Source organism: Pyxicephalus adspersus, chromosome 7 (assembly GCF_032062135.1).
Source record: "Pyxicephalus adspersus chromosome 7, UCB_Pads_2.0, whole genome shotgun sequence".
NCBI classification, from domain to species: domain Eukaryota; kingdom Metazoa; phylum Chordata; class Amphibia; order Anura; family Pyxicephalidae; genus Pyxicephalus; species Pyxicephalus adspersus.
This window is the reverse complement of record NC_092864.1, coordinates 53,875,261-53,893,218: the sequence shown is the minus strand read 5'-3', so window position 1 is coordinate 53,893,218 and position 17,958 is coordinate 53,875,261. Positions and strand designations below refer to the sequence as shown.

The window sequence follows — 17,958 nt, the reverse complement described above, 5'->3', positions numbered from 1 at the left end:
CCATTTCCTCCTCTTCCTCTTCTGCTAGCTTTATCTCGTCTGCAAGTTCAATCAGATCTTCTGGGGACAGCTCCTCTTTTTCCACATCTTTAAGCTTTTGAATATCTTCCTATTCGAACTCTAGCTCCAAATTTCTCCCGAGTACCACAATCTTCTGATTAATTTCAGCAACTCTATCCTCTTTATCAAAGCCTTTGAATATGTTAACATTTTTAACAATTTTTCCAGATCCCGCTCATGCACTTTTTTGTTACCTCCTTCCATGCGTTTGCCTATGTTTTGTATGGCATACAGAATGGTAAAGTCCTTCCAGAAGATTCAGAGCTCCTTATCTTCAGTCGCCTCAACAGCCAAGGCAAAACATTTTCTGTGGTAATACACCTTGAACATTGCCACTTTACCTTGATCCATGGGTTGTATGAGGGAAATTGTATTGGGGGGCAGGAACACTACCTTAGCATTTTCATCTGCTTCACCGATGTACTGGGGGTGGCCTGGAGCATTGTCCAGAATCAGCAGAATTTTGAATAGAAAATGTTGTTTTCCCTACAATATTCCTTCATGTCAGGAATGAAGTAGTTTATGAACCAATCTTCGAACAAGACTTTAGTCATCCACGCTTTCCTATTATGGCGGTAATGCACAGGAAGCATGTTCTTACTGATTCTTGCTAAGACTGAGTGGTAAATCATGAAAGGCTTGAGTTTGTACCCAGCTATGTTTTCTCTGAGAAGCAGAGTCACTCTATTCCTAAATGTCTTGAATCCTGGCATAGTTTCCGTCTCCTTATGAATCTAAGTGTGTTCAGGCATTCGCCAGGCATTCCAAGAGAGGCCTGTTTGTATCTGCGCAGAAGATTTGTTCAGACAGGTATTTCTCATTGACGACGTTCTGGTGCAGCTTATCCTTGAATTTATTGGCCGTTTCAGCATCAGCACTTGCTGCTTCACAACTAACCTTTATGTTATGGAATTTATGGCAGTTTTTAAACCTCTGAAACCAGCCATGAATTCTGGATTGTAGGTTCAGTCATTGTGACTTCTCTTCAGGTCATTCAATAGTGTACATACATGCCTTACCCTGGATTGTAAGAAGGCTGCGAGGGATACACTTCTTTTTCTGATCCTCCATCCACATTACCAGGAGCTGCTCCACTTCTTCCAAAGTTCCTGTCCTCCTCTTCTTGATAATCGTTGAATGAACAGAAGCAGATGCTTTTATTGCATCCATGATTTTCCTCTTGTCCTTCAGTATTGTAGAAATCATAGCTGGTGATCACGTGCAATCACTGGAACTCCTTTTCCAGCTTCATGCTCATTTATTCTCCTAATTTTCAGGTCCAAAGTAATTGCTTTCCTCTTATTTTTTTCGGTACTGAGAGCAGACATACTAGGGCATTTGGTAGAAAATATTATTCCACATGACTAGGGCTTTCAGGGATAAAAAAAAAACACACGCACAGTACAGTACAGGACTGTAACCTCATTTCATCGCTGGTGAGAGTAAGGCATCTCACAAGAGGAGAGATGGGTACATCTCGCCATCCATCAATCCAAACATATCTTGCCACACATACCGCGTGAGACTGTCATCGTCGTTGTAAGTTCAAAAATATTGTATTGCGAACCATCCTAAATCTGGGAGCATCTGTATAGACAGTTGTGAGTTAAAGCAGAATTTTTTTCTAAAAATTTTGATCTGGCAGGTTCTTTATTGTAGAAGAGACAGAAAATGTCCCTTCTGCAATAAATTAACCTTACCTGACTAATAACAATTGTTTTTTAAATGTAATTACCTGCCCCCGTTCTGTTACAAGCTTCTTTCCTTCATCTTGAGGGGCCATGTGCATGTGGGAGTACTTTCAGTCCCAAAAGCCACAAGGGAATCCTGCTTCCTATGATTTTGAGCAGTAGAGGAGAGTGATCAGGCATATGAGTATGTTTTATTACAGAAGGGACATTGCCTGTACTTTTCTGCAATAAAACCCTGCCTGACTGCAAATTTTGAAAGTGGAACTTTAGTTCCGCTTTACTTGTGAATCACAAAAGCAAAGTAGTGTAAGTTAGTCTATCATCAGGGCTTATCAATGTTTTATTTTAAAAGAAACTGCCATAGATATGCTAGAGTCAAATAAATATTGAGTTACAGCTCATCATGAGTGTATGGACCAAATAATTTCTCCTAGCTTTCTCCAACATACCTCTCACATATAACTGGTATCTTCAGGTTATTAAAAGACCACAGTCAGTTTTCTGTATTTACTTGTCATATCACATAACACTGAACCAAGCTCTTCAGAGGTTAGGTAATATGTGCATTTATTTTTGGTATCAGAGGGTCTTGAGAGCAATTTTTTACTATTCATATAAATATTACCTTGTATTTTTATACTGCCAACATGTTACACAGTGCTTTACAAAGTCCATAGTCATGTCACTAACTGTTCCTCAAAGAGGCTCACAATTTGATGTGCCCACCATAGTCATATGTTAATTATACAGTCTGAGGTCAATTTTGAGGGGAAGCCAATTAACCTAACTGCATGTTTTTTGAATGTGGGGGGGGGAATCAGGGTATCAGTGAAACCCACGCAAACAGGGAGAAAACCTGCAAACTCCCTGCAGATAGAGTCCTGGCCCAGATTTACCCTCCCTAGAGGTAATCCCAAATGTGACTCGGGGTAGAAAAAAAGTTGCTAAAAGTGGTAACCCTGAGTCACATTCGGGGTATGTAAACCTATGGGAAGGTTAGTAAATACAGCCTTACCTGATCCGCCGGCGTCCCGCGCCGTCCATCGCCGCGATTTCTGTCTTCTTTCTTCTTCCTCCGGCCGGCTTCTGCTACCCGATGAGTCACCGGGGAGTTCACGGTGACGTCGGTGCGTGTGTACGTTGCCGGCGGGGAGGGGCGGGAAATTCAAAATCCATTTGTATTGCATTCAATACAAAATAACTGTATTAAATGCAATACATTGGATTTTTATGTGTAAAAGCAGTACATTGTTTTCAAGAACATTTATTTTACAGTATATATATTAGTATGAGTATAATGTGTATTTTTTTTAAAATATATACATTTTTTAATTCATTCAATTTATTGTTTTTACATGATTTTGTGTTTCAAACTTTATTATACTCATACTAATATATTATACTGTAAAATAAATTTTCATGAAAAACAATGTACTGCTTTTAGACATATAAATCCAGAAAGAAATGAACCGCTAGGGAGGTTAAACACGTGAGCTAGTGGTGCAAATGTAAGTGTGCTAGCCACTGAGCCAACCTGTTGCCTACTAAAAACCTTTTTATCCCCCTTCAGTTTTATAAATGGATTTAGTTAAAGATGTCCCGAGGTGACTAGATTTGATGATGTCTCGTCTTTCTCTACTGCCCTAGGCAATGGCCAACAAGTGTCTTTTAATAAACTGTCCTTAAAGGAAATAGGAAATTGCTATTGTTGAACTATTAGATAAATGCTAAACCTTGGGCTGGTATGTTGACCTGTTGGCTTCAATTTTGTTATGTGCTTGTATCAGGTATGCAAATTGGGAAATGCAAAATGAAGTTCTTTTTCTTCAATCTTGTTCTGAGCCATTGATAAAGAAGGTATTTAATGTACAGTAGACAATCAGCATAACAGCCAAGCAGCTTTCATTTTCTGAAGGGAGTCAACAATAGCAGCTGCTGCTTTTCTATTATGACAAGGTTCCTTAAAAACTAATATGCTGTGTGTGGGGTAGGAAGCAAAAAGTAGCAGATTAACATGAAAGCTGGCACAATAAGAATGTACTTACCTTGCTGCTGAGTAAAAAAAACTTGGTACCTCTGAGTATAGGGGTAACACATGACACTTCCCCCATTGTTCTCATTGTGCAAACTTCCAAAAGTTAAATACAAGAGCTGTCTCAGTGAGAGTAAATGTTAGCATAAGGTCAAGTGAGTAGCTAATATCAAACTTGTCCTTTTAGTTTTTTGGCCTGCATCAGCAGATCCAGGAATAATTGATCATGCAAAAAGTAAGTACCAACTTTATGTGGAGCCTGAAATGAAAAGAAATTATCATATTACCTAATAGAGATAAAGTACAGGTCCACTTAAAGTCAAATATGACCCAAACCGAGCTGCAAGAATGTACAACCTTTTTTCCAATGCCTTTTATTCTAAGTGATCCCCTTGCAGTAATTCAAAGTGGTGCGGCAAGAGGATAATTAGAGGTTTCTGAAACTAATATCTTTTCTGTGGGTTTTACATGGTATTGTACAACCTTAGATCACTCTCTATTATACTGCACCAGCTAATAAGTGGAGGCTGGGCTAGAGGTGGAGACTTCATTCAAGTTATAAAATCCTACCTGAGCCCACAGTACAGAACTTGTACACTTACAGAAGAGATATCACTCTCTAATTTTCTCAGGTAATTGCTGCGGTAGTGTTTGTATCTGTTGTTGTTTGTATGCATATTACAATATTAATGTACAAAGTTATGCTTTATCTTACTGATTTTGTTATTTGCTATAACAGATACAGCATATGTAAAGATATGTGTTTTTTCTAATAATACTTATAATATTGACAGGCAAAAAAAAAAAAGCACTATACTATATTATATAAATTCCAATATTTTATTTGTTTGAACTTTTTTCGAAATTATTTATTTTATTAGCTTTAGTAACATTTTATTGGGATTCAGTTAACCAAACTGATTTTATTTTAAAAGCAGTAATATTTATATTACAAATATAGTATAGTGTGCATTTTTAATATTAGTGATATTAGTTGCTAATAAACATTTTGTAAACTGTATTAGCTGCTTGATACATTATTAAACTTGATACTGGCACTGATAATGTATTTTAAAAATGCATTCTTTTAAATATAAACAATTCCAAGTTTTCAAATTTTATAAGCTAAGGGATGTGTAAGGGATCAGTTTGCTTTACTCATTTGATTTATTGATTGTAAGAACTTAGTTGTTACTACATCTCTCTCATGCAATTAGTGATTTATATAATATGGTCTATGTTTATGACAGCAACACTGGACAAACATGATTTAACATTAAAATTCCTATATTTTCATAAATAATAACAGGTTTTTATTTATTAAAAATCAAGCTCCAACCAAAACATCTTTTGCTATTCTGGATTGCGTAGGGAAGACTTGGACCCTCTTTTGCTATTGTCTGTGATCTCCGTCAGATTTCCTCATTCTCACTGTCACTGTGATAGGATGTCAGCAAGTGGTGGGAAATAATTCTTCTACCTGGGCATTTTTTTTTATTACAAAAGTGGGGTTAGAACATCTATCAGATTTTTATTGCTGTGTTTGCCTTCCTGTCCTGATGTCCCCAGCCCCATTTGTTATTGATCCTGATGTCACCCAGTGGGGTACCACACTGTAGTAAAATCTTGATCAAAACCTTTGCTAGTATATTCAATAGATGAAAATGGTGTTAGGCTGTGGCTCTTTTTTTTACATTATTCTGGCTTATATTTTGTTCACATTCTAAGGTGAGAGAATGGGAAAAACCTTTAGTATATTATGGAGCAGGAATTCAGCAATTTATAAAAACACAGCAGTTAGTCAATATAACTTTTCTAACAAGTTCTAAGTCCTTTTTTTAATACTTTTTATATCACCCATAAAGATTTGAACCTATCTTTACCATAACAACATTTTGAACCACAAACATGTCTCTATTTTAATAATATATCCTATACAAAATGTAGACATATGTTAATGTATAGTTAATGTATAAATATATGAACTATATGTAAAGTTAATGTATAATTATATTAGATGAGGTCTGGTAGTCCCTAAAATAAAAAAAAGGTTTTTATTCTGATCTCTGGTTAGTGTCACAATTTATAAATAACTAGTAGAAAACACCAATGATAAAAAATATGAGAGCATTTAGGCAGAAGAACACTTGTCCTGGAACTTATTTTTTTGACTAACTGTAGATTAAAAAAAGCCTAACAGTTACCAGAAAATGAGTTACAGTTACCAGACGAGAGAGACAGCAAACCTATGAAGTCATAAACCTTCTCTCTGTCTGTCAGTATATTCCATTTCAGAACTGTGTAGCATAGTAGAGCCCGACTGGCCGAGAGTACTGGTCCTACCTTCCAGTCTATGTCTTTCTGTACATCGTTTACAGATGATTGATATTTGAATATTTATATATGCTGTATGAAGAAAAATTATGGATCTTTTTTAACATTAACTGATAATAACTCAATGAATGATATTTGAATGTCTGTCTGGGTTTTAACATTAGGAAATAATTGTACTGGTCATAGACTAAATTAAAAAAGATTTCCTCTCTTTAGATTACTGGAGAATTCCACAGATTTGTCCAGGATGAGGAGTCGCAGGAGTGGGATGATGGAGAGCTCCCGCACGTTGTACTCCAGCATGTCCCGCAGTATTGAATTATCACTGGACGATTTAGTAAGTCCAAACCTTGACACCTACCATTTGTCCTAAGAAATGGTTACTTTTCTTGATGCTGTGATTCTCACATTACAGGATGCAGTCAAATTTATTCAGGAGAACTTCAAAAAGAGGGAGTGCATAACATACACCAAAGATTCAAAATCACAGTAAGTATCAGGGAGAATATTATGCTGATATAGACTGCATCTATAAAATGCCTATATCTTGACAATTTCACTGCATGAATAACTATAGCAAACTTTATTTCCTAATTGTAGTGATGGCAATTGTAAATGTGGGTACTCCAAGATACAACACATTGAAGCCATTCAAACCAACCAGAATGATAAGTGGAACTATAAGAAGCACACAAAAGAGCTGCCTACAGATGCATATGGAGATATTCAGTTCGAGGCATATGGAAGAAGAGGAAAGGTATGCTCAATATCTGCCTCACGAATACAGTAAAATATTTAAAAGGCCTCCATTTTCACTGCTTTGCTCTGTGCTGTGGTTTACAGTTTTCTGTAATGCTACTAAAAAAATTCAAAACTTTGGTATTCAAAAAAAAAAACAAAACAAAACTTTGGTTACATAAACATATTAACATAGAACAATGTAATAATACACACATTTATAGTTAAAGTACCATATTATTACCCGATTATGAGTTTCCAAGTTATATAAATATTTAATAGACAAATGCATTCCCATGGCTTCCATTCTATTTACTGGCTTAAAAATGAAACAAAGACACTTCTCTACTGAAAATCTTCTATGAGGCCTCAAAACAGGGGTGCTCAACACGTTTCACAGATTTCACAGATTAAGTATAACACTAGTCTATATTAAATATTTATTCATCATTAAAAAAAGCTAACCGCTGAATAGGCAGTACTCTCAAAAGTCTTCGGTCATTGGGCCTGATTTATTAAAGCTCTCCAAGGCTGGAGAGGATACACTTTCATCAGTAAAGCTGGGTGAAACAGCAAACCTGAAATGAGTTTCTTCAAAGTCATTTGCTATTTGATAGCAAATGTTTTGAATCCTGGACCAGATCCATTCTAGGTTTGATGGATAACCCAGCTTCACTGATGAAAGTCTATTCTCTCCAGCCTTGGAGAGCTTTAATAAATCAGGTCTATTGTTTCAAGGCAAACTTCAATATCCCATAAAATCTTAAATACATTCCTTTGGGGAGAGTCTCCAAACCATTATAGTACGTGGAATAATTGCCAACAGCCCAAAATGCAGCAGAAATCCAGGCATGCAAGATATGAAAAGTTGTGTATAGAGATAAAAATGAGAGACCCATTTTGCTGTATAATCAATTGGAATACCTAGACTATTTGACCCTTGTGAATGAAGTCACACAGAATAGCTATCTTCTAATGGATTTAATGTGTTTTGTTAATAAGTAAGGCAATGGTGGCTCTGGCATTTGGCACTTTGCCAGACGCTGCACTGGTTTTTAAGGTACTGAACCACTCACTACTACCCACATTCATTCCCTATTGACAGCCATGGGTGAGACTCCATATGTAACATCTTTATCATTGGCAAAGTTCACAGATCTAGGAAAACATTAACCATATCATAATCTCATCATCCTCTGAACTAGACCAAAGGCTTCTTTAAAATGCTCACAATGTTTAGGTACACAACAAGCATGGAAACATTGCTGAGATGTATTTAGGAGAGCATGTACAAGTATGTGTTCTTCTTTAATCTAGGAAAATATTGGTGTATTGACTAGACCAGCCATTCCCAACCTTTTTAACACTGGGGAAGCTTTGAAAAAACTTTCAGCTCTTCAGGAAATTATCATATCCTAAACTCACAGTACATTAGTGTGGTTGTCAGTGGGAGGAATTCCTTTTTACACTGCCTGCCAGTGGGAAAAATGTCACCCTTACAGAATATTGATGTCAGGTAAACTAATCAGAGAGGTCTGAAGTTCTCATGGCTCAAGGACCCCATAGCAACCTCTAGAGGAACCGTGGTTGAGAAACACTGAAGTAGGCAGATAAAAGTAATTTTGTTTGCTAGAAAAAAAGATATAATATATCGTGAAATTTAGAAGAAAGACAACTGCAGAATCTTTTATTTGAGATTTCATTAAATGCTATGTATATATAAAATTTTCTTGATTGAATTCTGTGTGTAGTCTAAATTGAATTCAAGTGTAGTCTAAAAAATTGCTAGAATTATGTGCACCCAATAACCATTTTCACAAAAAAAATGAATTTATTGCCTGTGTCTTCCCAGTGTGGTTAAGCAAATAATACTACACATAGAGCTCCATGTATGAAACAATCTGACATTCCCTAAACATTCCCTGGTGGGAATCAATTACTGCCATCAAAACCCAAAGACACGGAAGATTCTGTTTTATATGCCCATATATTCTATATGGCTTCTGTAAGTTTACAGATTTTTACAACAGAAATATATTCATTAAATTGTTCTGTTAATCTCCAAAATGATAGACCAGTTGCTATTTTTCTAGATTTAATTTGTCAATCATGTTTTTCTAACATCTACCATCAAACCATCTATTGGTATTATTTACCCTCCACCATCAAATCATACAATAATTGTACTTTTTAGCATGTAATTTATACTACTTGGCTACTTGTAACTTACAAAATAGCCTTAATATTAGTGTAACAAGAGTTTTTATAAATCCTATTGATGGTTTATAAATATCAAATGTCAAATGTTTTTGCAGGTACTGTTCAGGTAAAGGTATTGAAGACATAGTTGTTCACTTTGAATCTTTTCATTTTAGTATATTCGCTTGTCCAGGGACACAACACCAGAGACATTGTATGAACTTATGACACAATACTGGCAGCTTAAAACACCAAACCTCATCATCTCTGTAACAGGAGGTGCCAAGAACTTCTCTCTGAAGCCAAGAATGCGCAAGATCTTCAGCCGTCTAATCTATATAGCACAGACTAAAGGTACTTTAGGAGACTCCAATAGCATTTATGTAATGCAGGTCTCTGTAAAGCAAAATTTGATTGCAGCATCCTTGTAGAATAAGAAAAAGAGCAATTTTGTTTTAAAAGATTGGGACCACTTCAAAACAACACATATTCGGCCTTTATTAGGGCTCTCCAAGACTGAAGCTAGACTATCCTAGGAGAACCTGGGTGATCCAGCAAACCTGACATTGATCAGGCCCAGGATTGAAAAAAGTTGCAAAGAATTATGATACTTAATATTTTGGATTTACTGGATCACCCAGGTTCTCCAATGATAGTCTAGCTTCTCCTGTCTTGGGGAACTTTAATAAATTAGGCTTGTTGCAACCAAATTGCCTGACCTGGCAGAACGTTGCATGCATTTCATTTAAACTTTCATGGCATTTTTAGAAAGAACTGTATGTGCTGTTCCTAACTATCAGCCGGATTCTACTTTCACCAAGTGGGGTATAAAAAAGTGAAAAGAGAAGTGTGGTTGGTTGGAAGACAAAATGTTGAGGTTGGATGTTCTGTGTTTAATAACTTTGGCTATTTTGTTCATTCTAAGGCTATGTACACACGTCAGCAGACGCCTGATAGAGTCATCTGGCATTGTTCATGGATCTGTCATGAACGACCGCAATAGAAGTAAAGGGAGGATAGCGGGGGTGCCACTCTCTTGTTTCCCCTTCTCCATAGAAAAGAATAGCACTGTTTGTTAATCTTTCAGTCGTTTGTCACTGGAAACAATTGTAAAAGATTGTTTCCAACTACAATAATTGAGCGTGAGTACACAGCCTAACTGAAGTCTGATCTATAGTAATGCTTGTTGCTAAGTTGATTACCCAGATATGGCAGACAACAGGTCAACTGATAAAAAGCGTATTGGAATGGAAGTTCTAACAATATTTCTAGGAGCCAAGACCACTTGTGTTTACCCTGTGCAGTATTTTAATAACAGAGAAAGGGTATCATACAAATGTGATCATGTAAAACTTCCAATCAATTATAATGTGTATATCTTATGAAAACATAAATGTGCTTGGGTTTTTACTGAGTTCTTTTCACTCAGTACATACAAATAAATGTGTATATATATATATAAGATATACAATGTAAAAAAAATTTAAATATGTGGAGATGTTCAAAACATTTTTCATTGAGTTCATAGATGGTTTATAATGAATTTCTATACTTTTTCCACACTCAGGGGCATGGATATTTACAGGGGGAACTCACTATGGCCTTATGAAGTACATAGGAGAAGTGGTTAGAGATAACACCATTAGCCGGAGTTCAGAGGAAAAGGTTGTAGCTATTGGTATTGCAGCCTGGGGCATGATCTCCAATCGCGATACACTGATACGGACTTCCACAACAGAGGTATGTGAATCTAAATGTGTTATATTCTAAAAAAATTTGTAGCTGGGATGGTAACATATCAACTTCTGATTTTCTGTAGAGATTAAGTAGCTTCTGTGCTTGAAATCATCATGAGGTTCCCGTGTTGAATTTATAAATGGGTTCCCCAATGTGGTGATGTGAAGCTTTAACATGAGTTCTGTTGAAAATGCTATATACATTCATATTTTTTATCTAAATAGGGGAACCTTGTATTCTTTTTGACAGGGAAATTATGTGGCTCACTACATTATGGAGGAGCAGAAGCGAGATCCTCTCTACTGTCTAGACAACAATCACACGCATCTGATTCTTGTGGATAATGGCACCAACGGACATGCAACTGTTGAGGCTGATCTTAGAGCTTCATTGGAGAAGTATATCTCGGAGTTAAATGTGCCTGGTACTGGATTCATCTTCTTAATTGTGTCAATGCACTAAAATAAAATGCATGTGGTATTTTATTATGTTTCATTTTCTACTTTTAAAGAATTGCTGAATTGTGCAATTAAGATTAAGGCTGGGTACACCAGTGCAATGGCTCAGGGCTGATATCGGACGAGAATCTTGCATGTGTACAGCACTTGTCGTTCATCGTCCGAACAACCGTCCGGGCAGATCCACAGACAATGGATGACGAATGATCGTAATGGAATTGAAGTGGGAGAGAGCACAGAGGGGTGCTGCTCTGTCGTTCTCCCCCTTCCCTCTCCATAGAGCAGAATGGCGCCGTAGGTACAGCACTCATTCATGCATCGTGCAGTCGTTAGTATTTAGAAAGGATCGTAAAAAATCCTTTCCAACAACAATTATTGCATGTGTGTACATAGCCTAACAGTTTAAAACTCTTCTTTATTGCATAATTCAGCTGACTTTACTGCATACATTGTATTTATCAATGTTTGTTTCAATTCAAGTGTAACAGTCTATTCGCATCACAATTCCATAGATTATAATGCCATAGGTATGATGTAAGTAGCAATTAAAATGTATAACTATCTTGTTTCTAGAAGGTGCATGTGGATTGTATTGTATTGTGGAGTATGGTGGTGTGTGATACCAGCAAAGATAGGAACTTCCAGTAACCATTATTTTCAGCGGCAATCTTCTCATCTAGTTGTTCTGTCAGTATTTAATATTTCTGAGTTAAAACTTTGTTAGATAAAATATCCACTGTTGGAGACAGTGATCCCTACAATATAAATGATTAGCATTATATTATACAATTTATGAAATGTGATTCATATGACAGTGATTCATCCCTGATTTGAAAATCATGGATAAATCACTGGACAAATATGATTATTGCCTCACTAGATTTGTGACAACGTTTTTATATAGATGTGGTTGGTCACCTTGGCCCCTTCAGAACAATTTCCATGTACAAGATGAATGAGATAGAATAAATTAGTTTTACATACATAGATTTGTATGTAAAATGACCACCAGTGCTCATGTAGGCAATAGGATACAGCTTCAGTTCAGTCACATAAAGCACGTAGTTTCTTGGCAAATAGTCAGCTACAAGTGGCCTTCAGACTGGACTCATTCTCTTTCAGACTTGATTATCTTGTACAACTGTTAAAAGTAAATGGAATGCAAGGTAAATGAAAAAAAAGTGGAAGCCCAATTTCGGAAATTGTGTCCATTCAATGTACATCTAGTAGGGGCTACTTCCTGTGTCAGTGTCTGTTGGGTATTACATGATTCAGGCCAATACAAGGGCTTTAATGGACCAAAAGCACCGTACCCAGCGCTTTTTCATTTGCTTTTTAACACATTCATCTATAGTACTGTGTTCTAGATTTGTTGAATGTTTGTTGTACTTTGAACTATTTTTATGCTTGCTTCTCTGCAGATTCCAACTATGGTGGAAAAATCCCTATTGTATGTATTGCTCAGGGGGGTGGAAAGGACACACTGAGGGTGAGCTGAATTTGTATATAAATGTGTTTTTTGCACCAAAACAAGGTTCAGGGGTTTATGACAACTATTAAATGTGTGTGGTTAGTTGCTATTTCATTTGTCGAAAAATATGATTTCATGCATATATTTAAAGAACTTGTGCCCCAGCTCTCTATATTTGTAAGGGACAATTAAAAATTTGGATCCTCAAAAAGGAGAGCTTTGTTGTACACTTGGAGCACTAATTGGATGGCTTAGTTTGGCAAAGTGATGTAAACTTCACTATAACAATATATAGCTATAGCAAATCATTCAACTCCTAAAGGGCTCAGCAGAACCAATACTGTCTGGGGGCATAATAGCTGTCATGTTGGTTTTCTTGAGTCTATTTTGAGGATCTGTCCTGAAAACAAGTTTCAAAGTCTGAGTATCAGCATGGCACCCTGGCAACTAGAATGTTCAGAAAATTAATTGTTAAATGTTCCCATGGCTCTCTTATCACAGATTTATTTTCATTTTCTCTTTTAACTAAAGTCCATGTACTTTGTTATTTTTTTAATGCTGCACCACAAGCACAGGCTATGGGATTCATATATTTTCCATCCTCAAAGGATTTTAACACATTTGGCAAAGAATTGTTTGCTCGTCTGTACACCTAATTCCTTCTTGTTTTCAAACAGGCACTAAATACAGCAATCAAAAGTAAAATCCCATGTGTAGTGGTGGAGGGATCCGGGCAGACTGCTGATGTCATTGCCAGCTTAGTGGAATCTGAGTGCACTTCACTAGCATCATCTGTCATTAAAGAGAGGCTGGTCCGTTTCCTGCCTCGAACTGTATCTCGACTGGCAGAAGATGAGATAGAGACATGGATACGATGGGTACTGTGTTGTACAACTTATAGTTACAATATATAATACATAGATTGAACTTATATCTGGTTGGGCTCCTTGTGAGCCATTTATGCTTTGTGGTCCAGTGAGAATCACTTTATACTGGATCTTGGTCTGGAAAGCAGTTTTTTTTACTACGCTATAAATATTCCTTCACATTGTTTCATGATTTAATATAGTTTTAAAGCTGCAAAGAGGGATTAGGCTTCTTTTTTAATTCCAAAATGTGCCCCATATATTGTTTCTAATACAAGAGAAAATGTAATTTATTATAATGTTATATTACCTGGAACTGCAGACCAGTATCTACAATACAAATTATACATCTGAGAATTGACTGTTTAGTTTTATGAATCATTTTGTTTAGTATAGAACATATATTAGGAATATATCTAATGCATAACCATAGGTCAATGGATACCACCTTGAGTTTGTTTTCGTTTATACAGTTTTAAAATGTGCAGATATTATGTCACTGAATGATACGTGAATAAATATAAGAGTTATATCTATGAACAGCAAGTGCACCTAACATTTATTGCTGGTTAGGTATCTACCCTTCTATATAAAGTAAGAATTGTGGTGATAAGTCCTCTTTAGGATCAGATAACCTCAATGGCCCTGCTTGTAAATAACCTGTGTCCAGCCTGTGATCACAAACTTAACACCCACCAAAGGTGAGGTTTGGAGGGGCAAAAATGGATGACATAATGGCAGAAGAAGAAGTTGTGTCAGTTACATAGAAAAGGTACTTTTCTTAAAGCAAACAGGATATATTACTATAATGACAAGTTCAGACTACTAGTATTTTACTGCAGAATTTACTGCTTTCAGATGCCTACTATCAAACACTAGGCATTCAACAGTGGCTTCAGGCTATCACTGCTAGGCCTTTTTATGCATTTGCATATGGCTGTGCCATTTTTAGTGAATTGAGACCACTTTTTTGTGAAAACCACTCGTACAAGCATTTTAAGCACTTGCAAGCCACACTGATTCAAATCTATGAAGACAGCATGGTTGGCAAACCGCCCGTTGATGCTGCATGTAGCATAAAATATGTGTCTATTCTACTGCCTCCTACCTGCATGCAAGCAGTCCTAAGTGGTAAAAACTTGCAAAAACTGCTAGTCTGATTTTAGCCTAACTAACTTGTCACAGAACAGAAAAACCTGTTTTCAGGGTTGCTATGTCTGAGTAAGAACAAATACAGCTGAAGCTTTAGGAGAAAACTCCACTCTCCGTAGCTTTAACTGATGATCCGGAGATTCACCTCCAGCACTGTCAGAAACAGCAAACACAGAGTTGCGTTGGGGTACCCTTTAAATTAAATTGCACCACGTCACACTAATGTTACACAATGCAACAGTGTGAATCCGGCAAAAAAAATCTCTGTTTTATAATTTTTCTATTTTTATTTATCCTTTAATTTTTCACTTTGTGATATTTGGATTGATGAAATTGCAACCAACATGTAATATTCTATGGTCAGCATTAGCTTATTCCTAAATGTGCAATATTTCTCCAAAAGCACAATTATACCATATTATTTGTTTTAAGCAGAAACCAATTGAAAATCTAAAGTTCTGGACTAGCAATTATAATTTCCATTAATGTCTGAGCAGAGTTTGACCTGTTAAATATATCTGTCCTTTCATGCTGCACTTGGAAAACATTACATGATGGAAAAAGTAATTTTATAGAAATATGTGGTAGGACAGATGTAGATCAGCTTTTATCTCCCCATATCCTCAGATGTCTCTCTTTCTCCTGAACTGGCCAAAAGCTGTACAGCGGCTCCCAATAACAACTGTGTACATGGAGTGCTTCTAATATTCATTTGTATAAATGGATGAATTTGTAATGAAGGTTTTGGCGTCCAGACAAAAGCTGCTCATGTTCTTGGTACAGTACGCATATTTCCTCTATTAAGATGGGGCATGATGCTTCAAAAGGACAGACAAGCCACTCTGTGTGCCTAATAATAGTCCATATTTCCATTTTACTATGTGAAGCACTCCTGAACTATACCACATATTTGTAATGGCCAAATATTTAATCATGCCTGTCCTGTTAGTGCAGACAAAATAGCAGTTACAAGGAAAATATTTATTAGCATGCATTTAGTTGTTAGCACCTTTTATTATCAAGTGTATTATTGGTGCACTTAGAACTGGAACTGAGCACCGCTAATAAATGTACAATTGTTAGAATCTTCTGATCAGTATGCTTCATATTGGATCATTGATCATTAGGTATAGTACAGCCCAACAATCAATATCATTGAATAATTCCTCTTTAAAGTTAAAGTTTACTTTAAAACCATATAAACTTTAAACAGTCTCTCTAGATGGTACTGCACCCCGATAATTTTCATACATTTCCCCCCTAATTCTCCCAAATGTTTTGGAGGGGCTGTGGGGACACAATATTGTTTGCACATATATGGTGGTATTGCTATGTCATCTGAAGGTTTTTGCTTCAGGAGCCTAAATTTAAAACTCAAATAGTATTTTCCTTGCATTTTCTTGTTTCTCTGTCTGATTACCCAGCAGGCCAATATACAAACATCGTCATTGCTCTTTTTGCTGAATGCCACTAAGATGCTTATGCCTCATTGTTGAAAGTCACCTGATTATGATCGGACACTTCAATGAGCATACTGCGTCAAAATGCCACATCCCAAAAAAATACCATAAAAAATCAGACTTAAAAGACCTTCACTGAACCCAAGTCCACCAATCACATGTGGGACTTTGAATTTGGCAAACACTATAATTATAAAAACATACATTTTTTTGATGCACAAATTTATAAAAATTAACATTCACATAAAAATGCAAAACACATTACAAAATATGAGTCAGATTGATATTATTCCCAAAATTGGTTGAGTGATATAGTTTAAGATAGGTAGGTTTAGATATAGGTAGAGAGAACATAAACGATTCTATCGTAATACAAAGCTGGTCCACTGCAAACAAGCAAACAGTCACTAGTTAGGAATTATAATCTTGTATTTAGGAACATGCATTTTTTACACCAAGTATTCAGTAATTTGTTTTCTTTATAGAACAACTGTTTCATTAGGATGTTTTACTGCTGAAATAATGCTTACTTCACTTTTTCCATCCCCTTTTCCCTTATCTTTCCTCAATGTGTTCATGTCTGATTCTTCCTCTACTATATTCTTTTATTACATGTTACCTATAATGAAGGTTTTTTTTTGTTAAGAAATGTTTAGATATGCTAACAAGTAAATAGGATAATGAAAATAAGTATATCTAGTTTGTCCTGGCCCCCAAATAGATAAACACTATCACATTTTAAGAGAAGGTTATGCCTAATAATACCTATTAATTTGCAAATGCAATAAAAACAACAACATCACCCAATATCCCACAACTGCCCTGAACTGTACTGTATTTAGTCTGATTGCTACATTGAACTGGAGAAGATTGCTTATAAATTCATAATGCAATATATTTTTTACATGGAAAAATTGAGATCTAATAGATATAGGAATGTGGTAATAACTAATGCTGTACTTTTCAGACTAAAGAAATAATGGAACACATGCATCTTCTCACTGTAATTAAGATGGAGCAGGCTGGCGATGAAATTGTAAGCAACGCCATCTCTTTCGCTCTGTACAAAGGTAAGTGGTCATTAATGTGACAATAGTATGCTATTGGTATTTCTGGACACTGAGTTCAATTTATTCACTTTGCAAAAAATACCCAACTACAGGCAAGCAAATGATTTTTGGTTGCACATGAATGCATGGTTGAAGTCAACAGAACCTTACCTCATTAATAAACTAAGTGAATTACCCCTTGTTGAGTGATTATTCACTTTGCTAAGTGAACATCCCAAACTTAAGTAAATCAACCCAATTGAGCCAACAATACTATATAGCAATACTGCAAGTCATAAAGATTAACCAATTTCCAATAAATTGGTAATTCACGTCAGCAAAAATCTGTTCTCTCTGCTTTTTGTATCTCTAAACACACAAAAAAGCATGCTTGTTAGACAAGAGCATGCATGTGAAAGATTTGCCAAGGAAGGAAAATACCTTTGCCCCACCAAAACCCAGCTATCCTTGTGAGTGCTTCATTTATATAACAGGCATATAACTGTTTTTCATATTAAATTAAATTTAATCTGCTTTTTACCTTTTTGTTACTATACAGATTAGAACATATTTTAAAATATATACAGTAATTTGCATGCAAGCTTCACATTCACAAGGCTGTATACAGAATTATGGTTAACAGTGGTCAAGAGAGTTTCTTATAATGAACTGCAATGATAATTAGCAATTTTAACACATGTAGCAGTTTAA

At 36.0% G+C, this 17,958-nt stretch overlaps 2 protein-coding genes across 2 annotated transcripts; both read left to right on the top strand.

The window, feature by feature from the left end:
* Positions 1-6,364: 6,364 nt before the first annotated feature.
* LOC140336054 (transient receptor potential cation channel subfamily M member 8-like) lies at positions 6,365-10,008 on the top strand. The gene is made up of 5 exons (XM_072419108.1): positions 6,365-6,454; positions 6,533-6,606; positions 6,718-6,874; positions 9,231-9,408; positions 9,980-10,008. Exons 1-5 carry the CDS (start codon positions 6,365-6,367, stop codon positions 10,006-10,008), a joined length of 528 nt encoding a protein of 175 aa, XP_072275209.1.
* Positions 10,009-10,651: 643 nt separating this feature from the next.
* LOC140336053 (transient receptor potential cation channel subfamily M member 8-like) lies at positions 10,652-17,811 on the top strand. The gene is made up of 6 exons (XM_072419107.1): positions 10,652-10,794; positions 11,041-11,215; positions 12,671-12,738; positions 13,398-13,598; positions 17,166-17,268; positions 17,807-17,811. Exons 1-6 carry the CDS (start codon positions 10,660-10,662, stop codon positions 17,809-17,811), a joined length of 687 nt encoding a protein of 228 aa, XP_072275208.1. The 5' UTR covers positions 10,652-10,659.
* Positions 17,812-17,958: the final 147 nt, after the last annotated feature.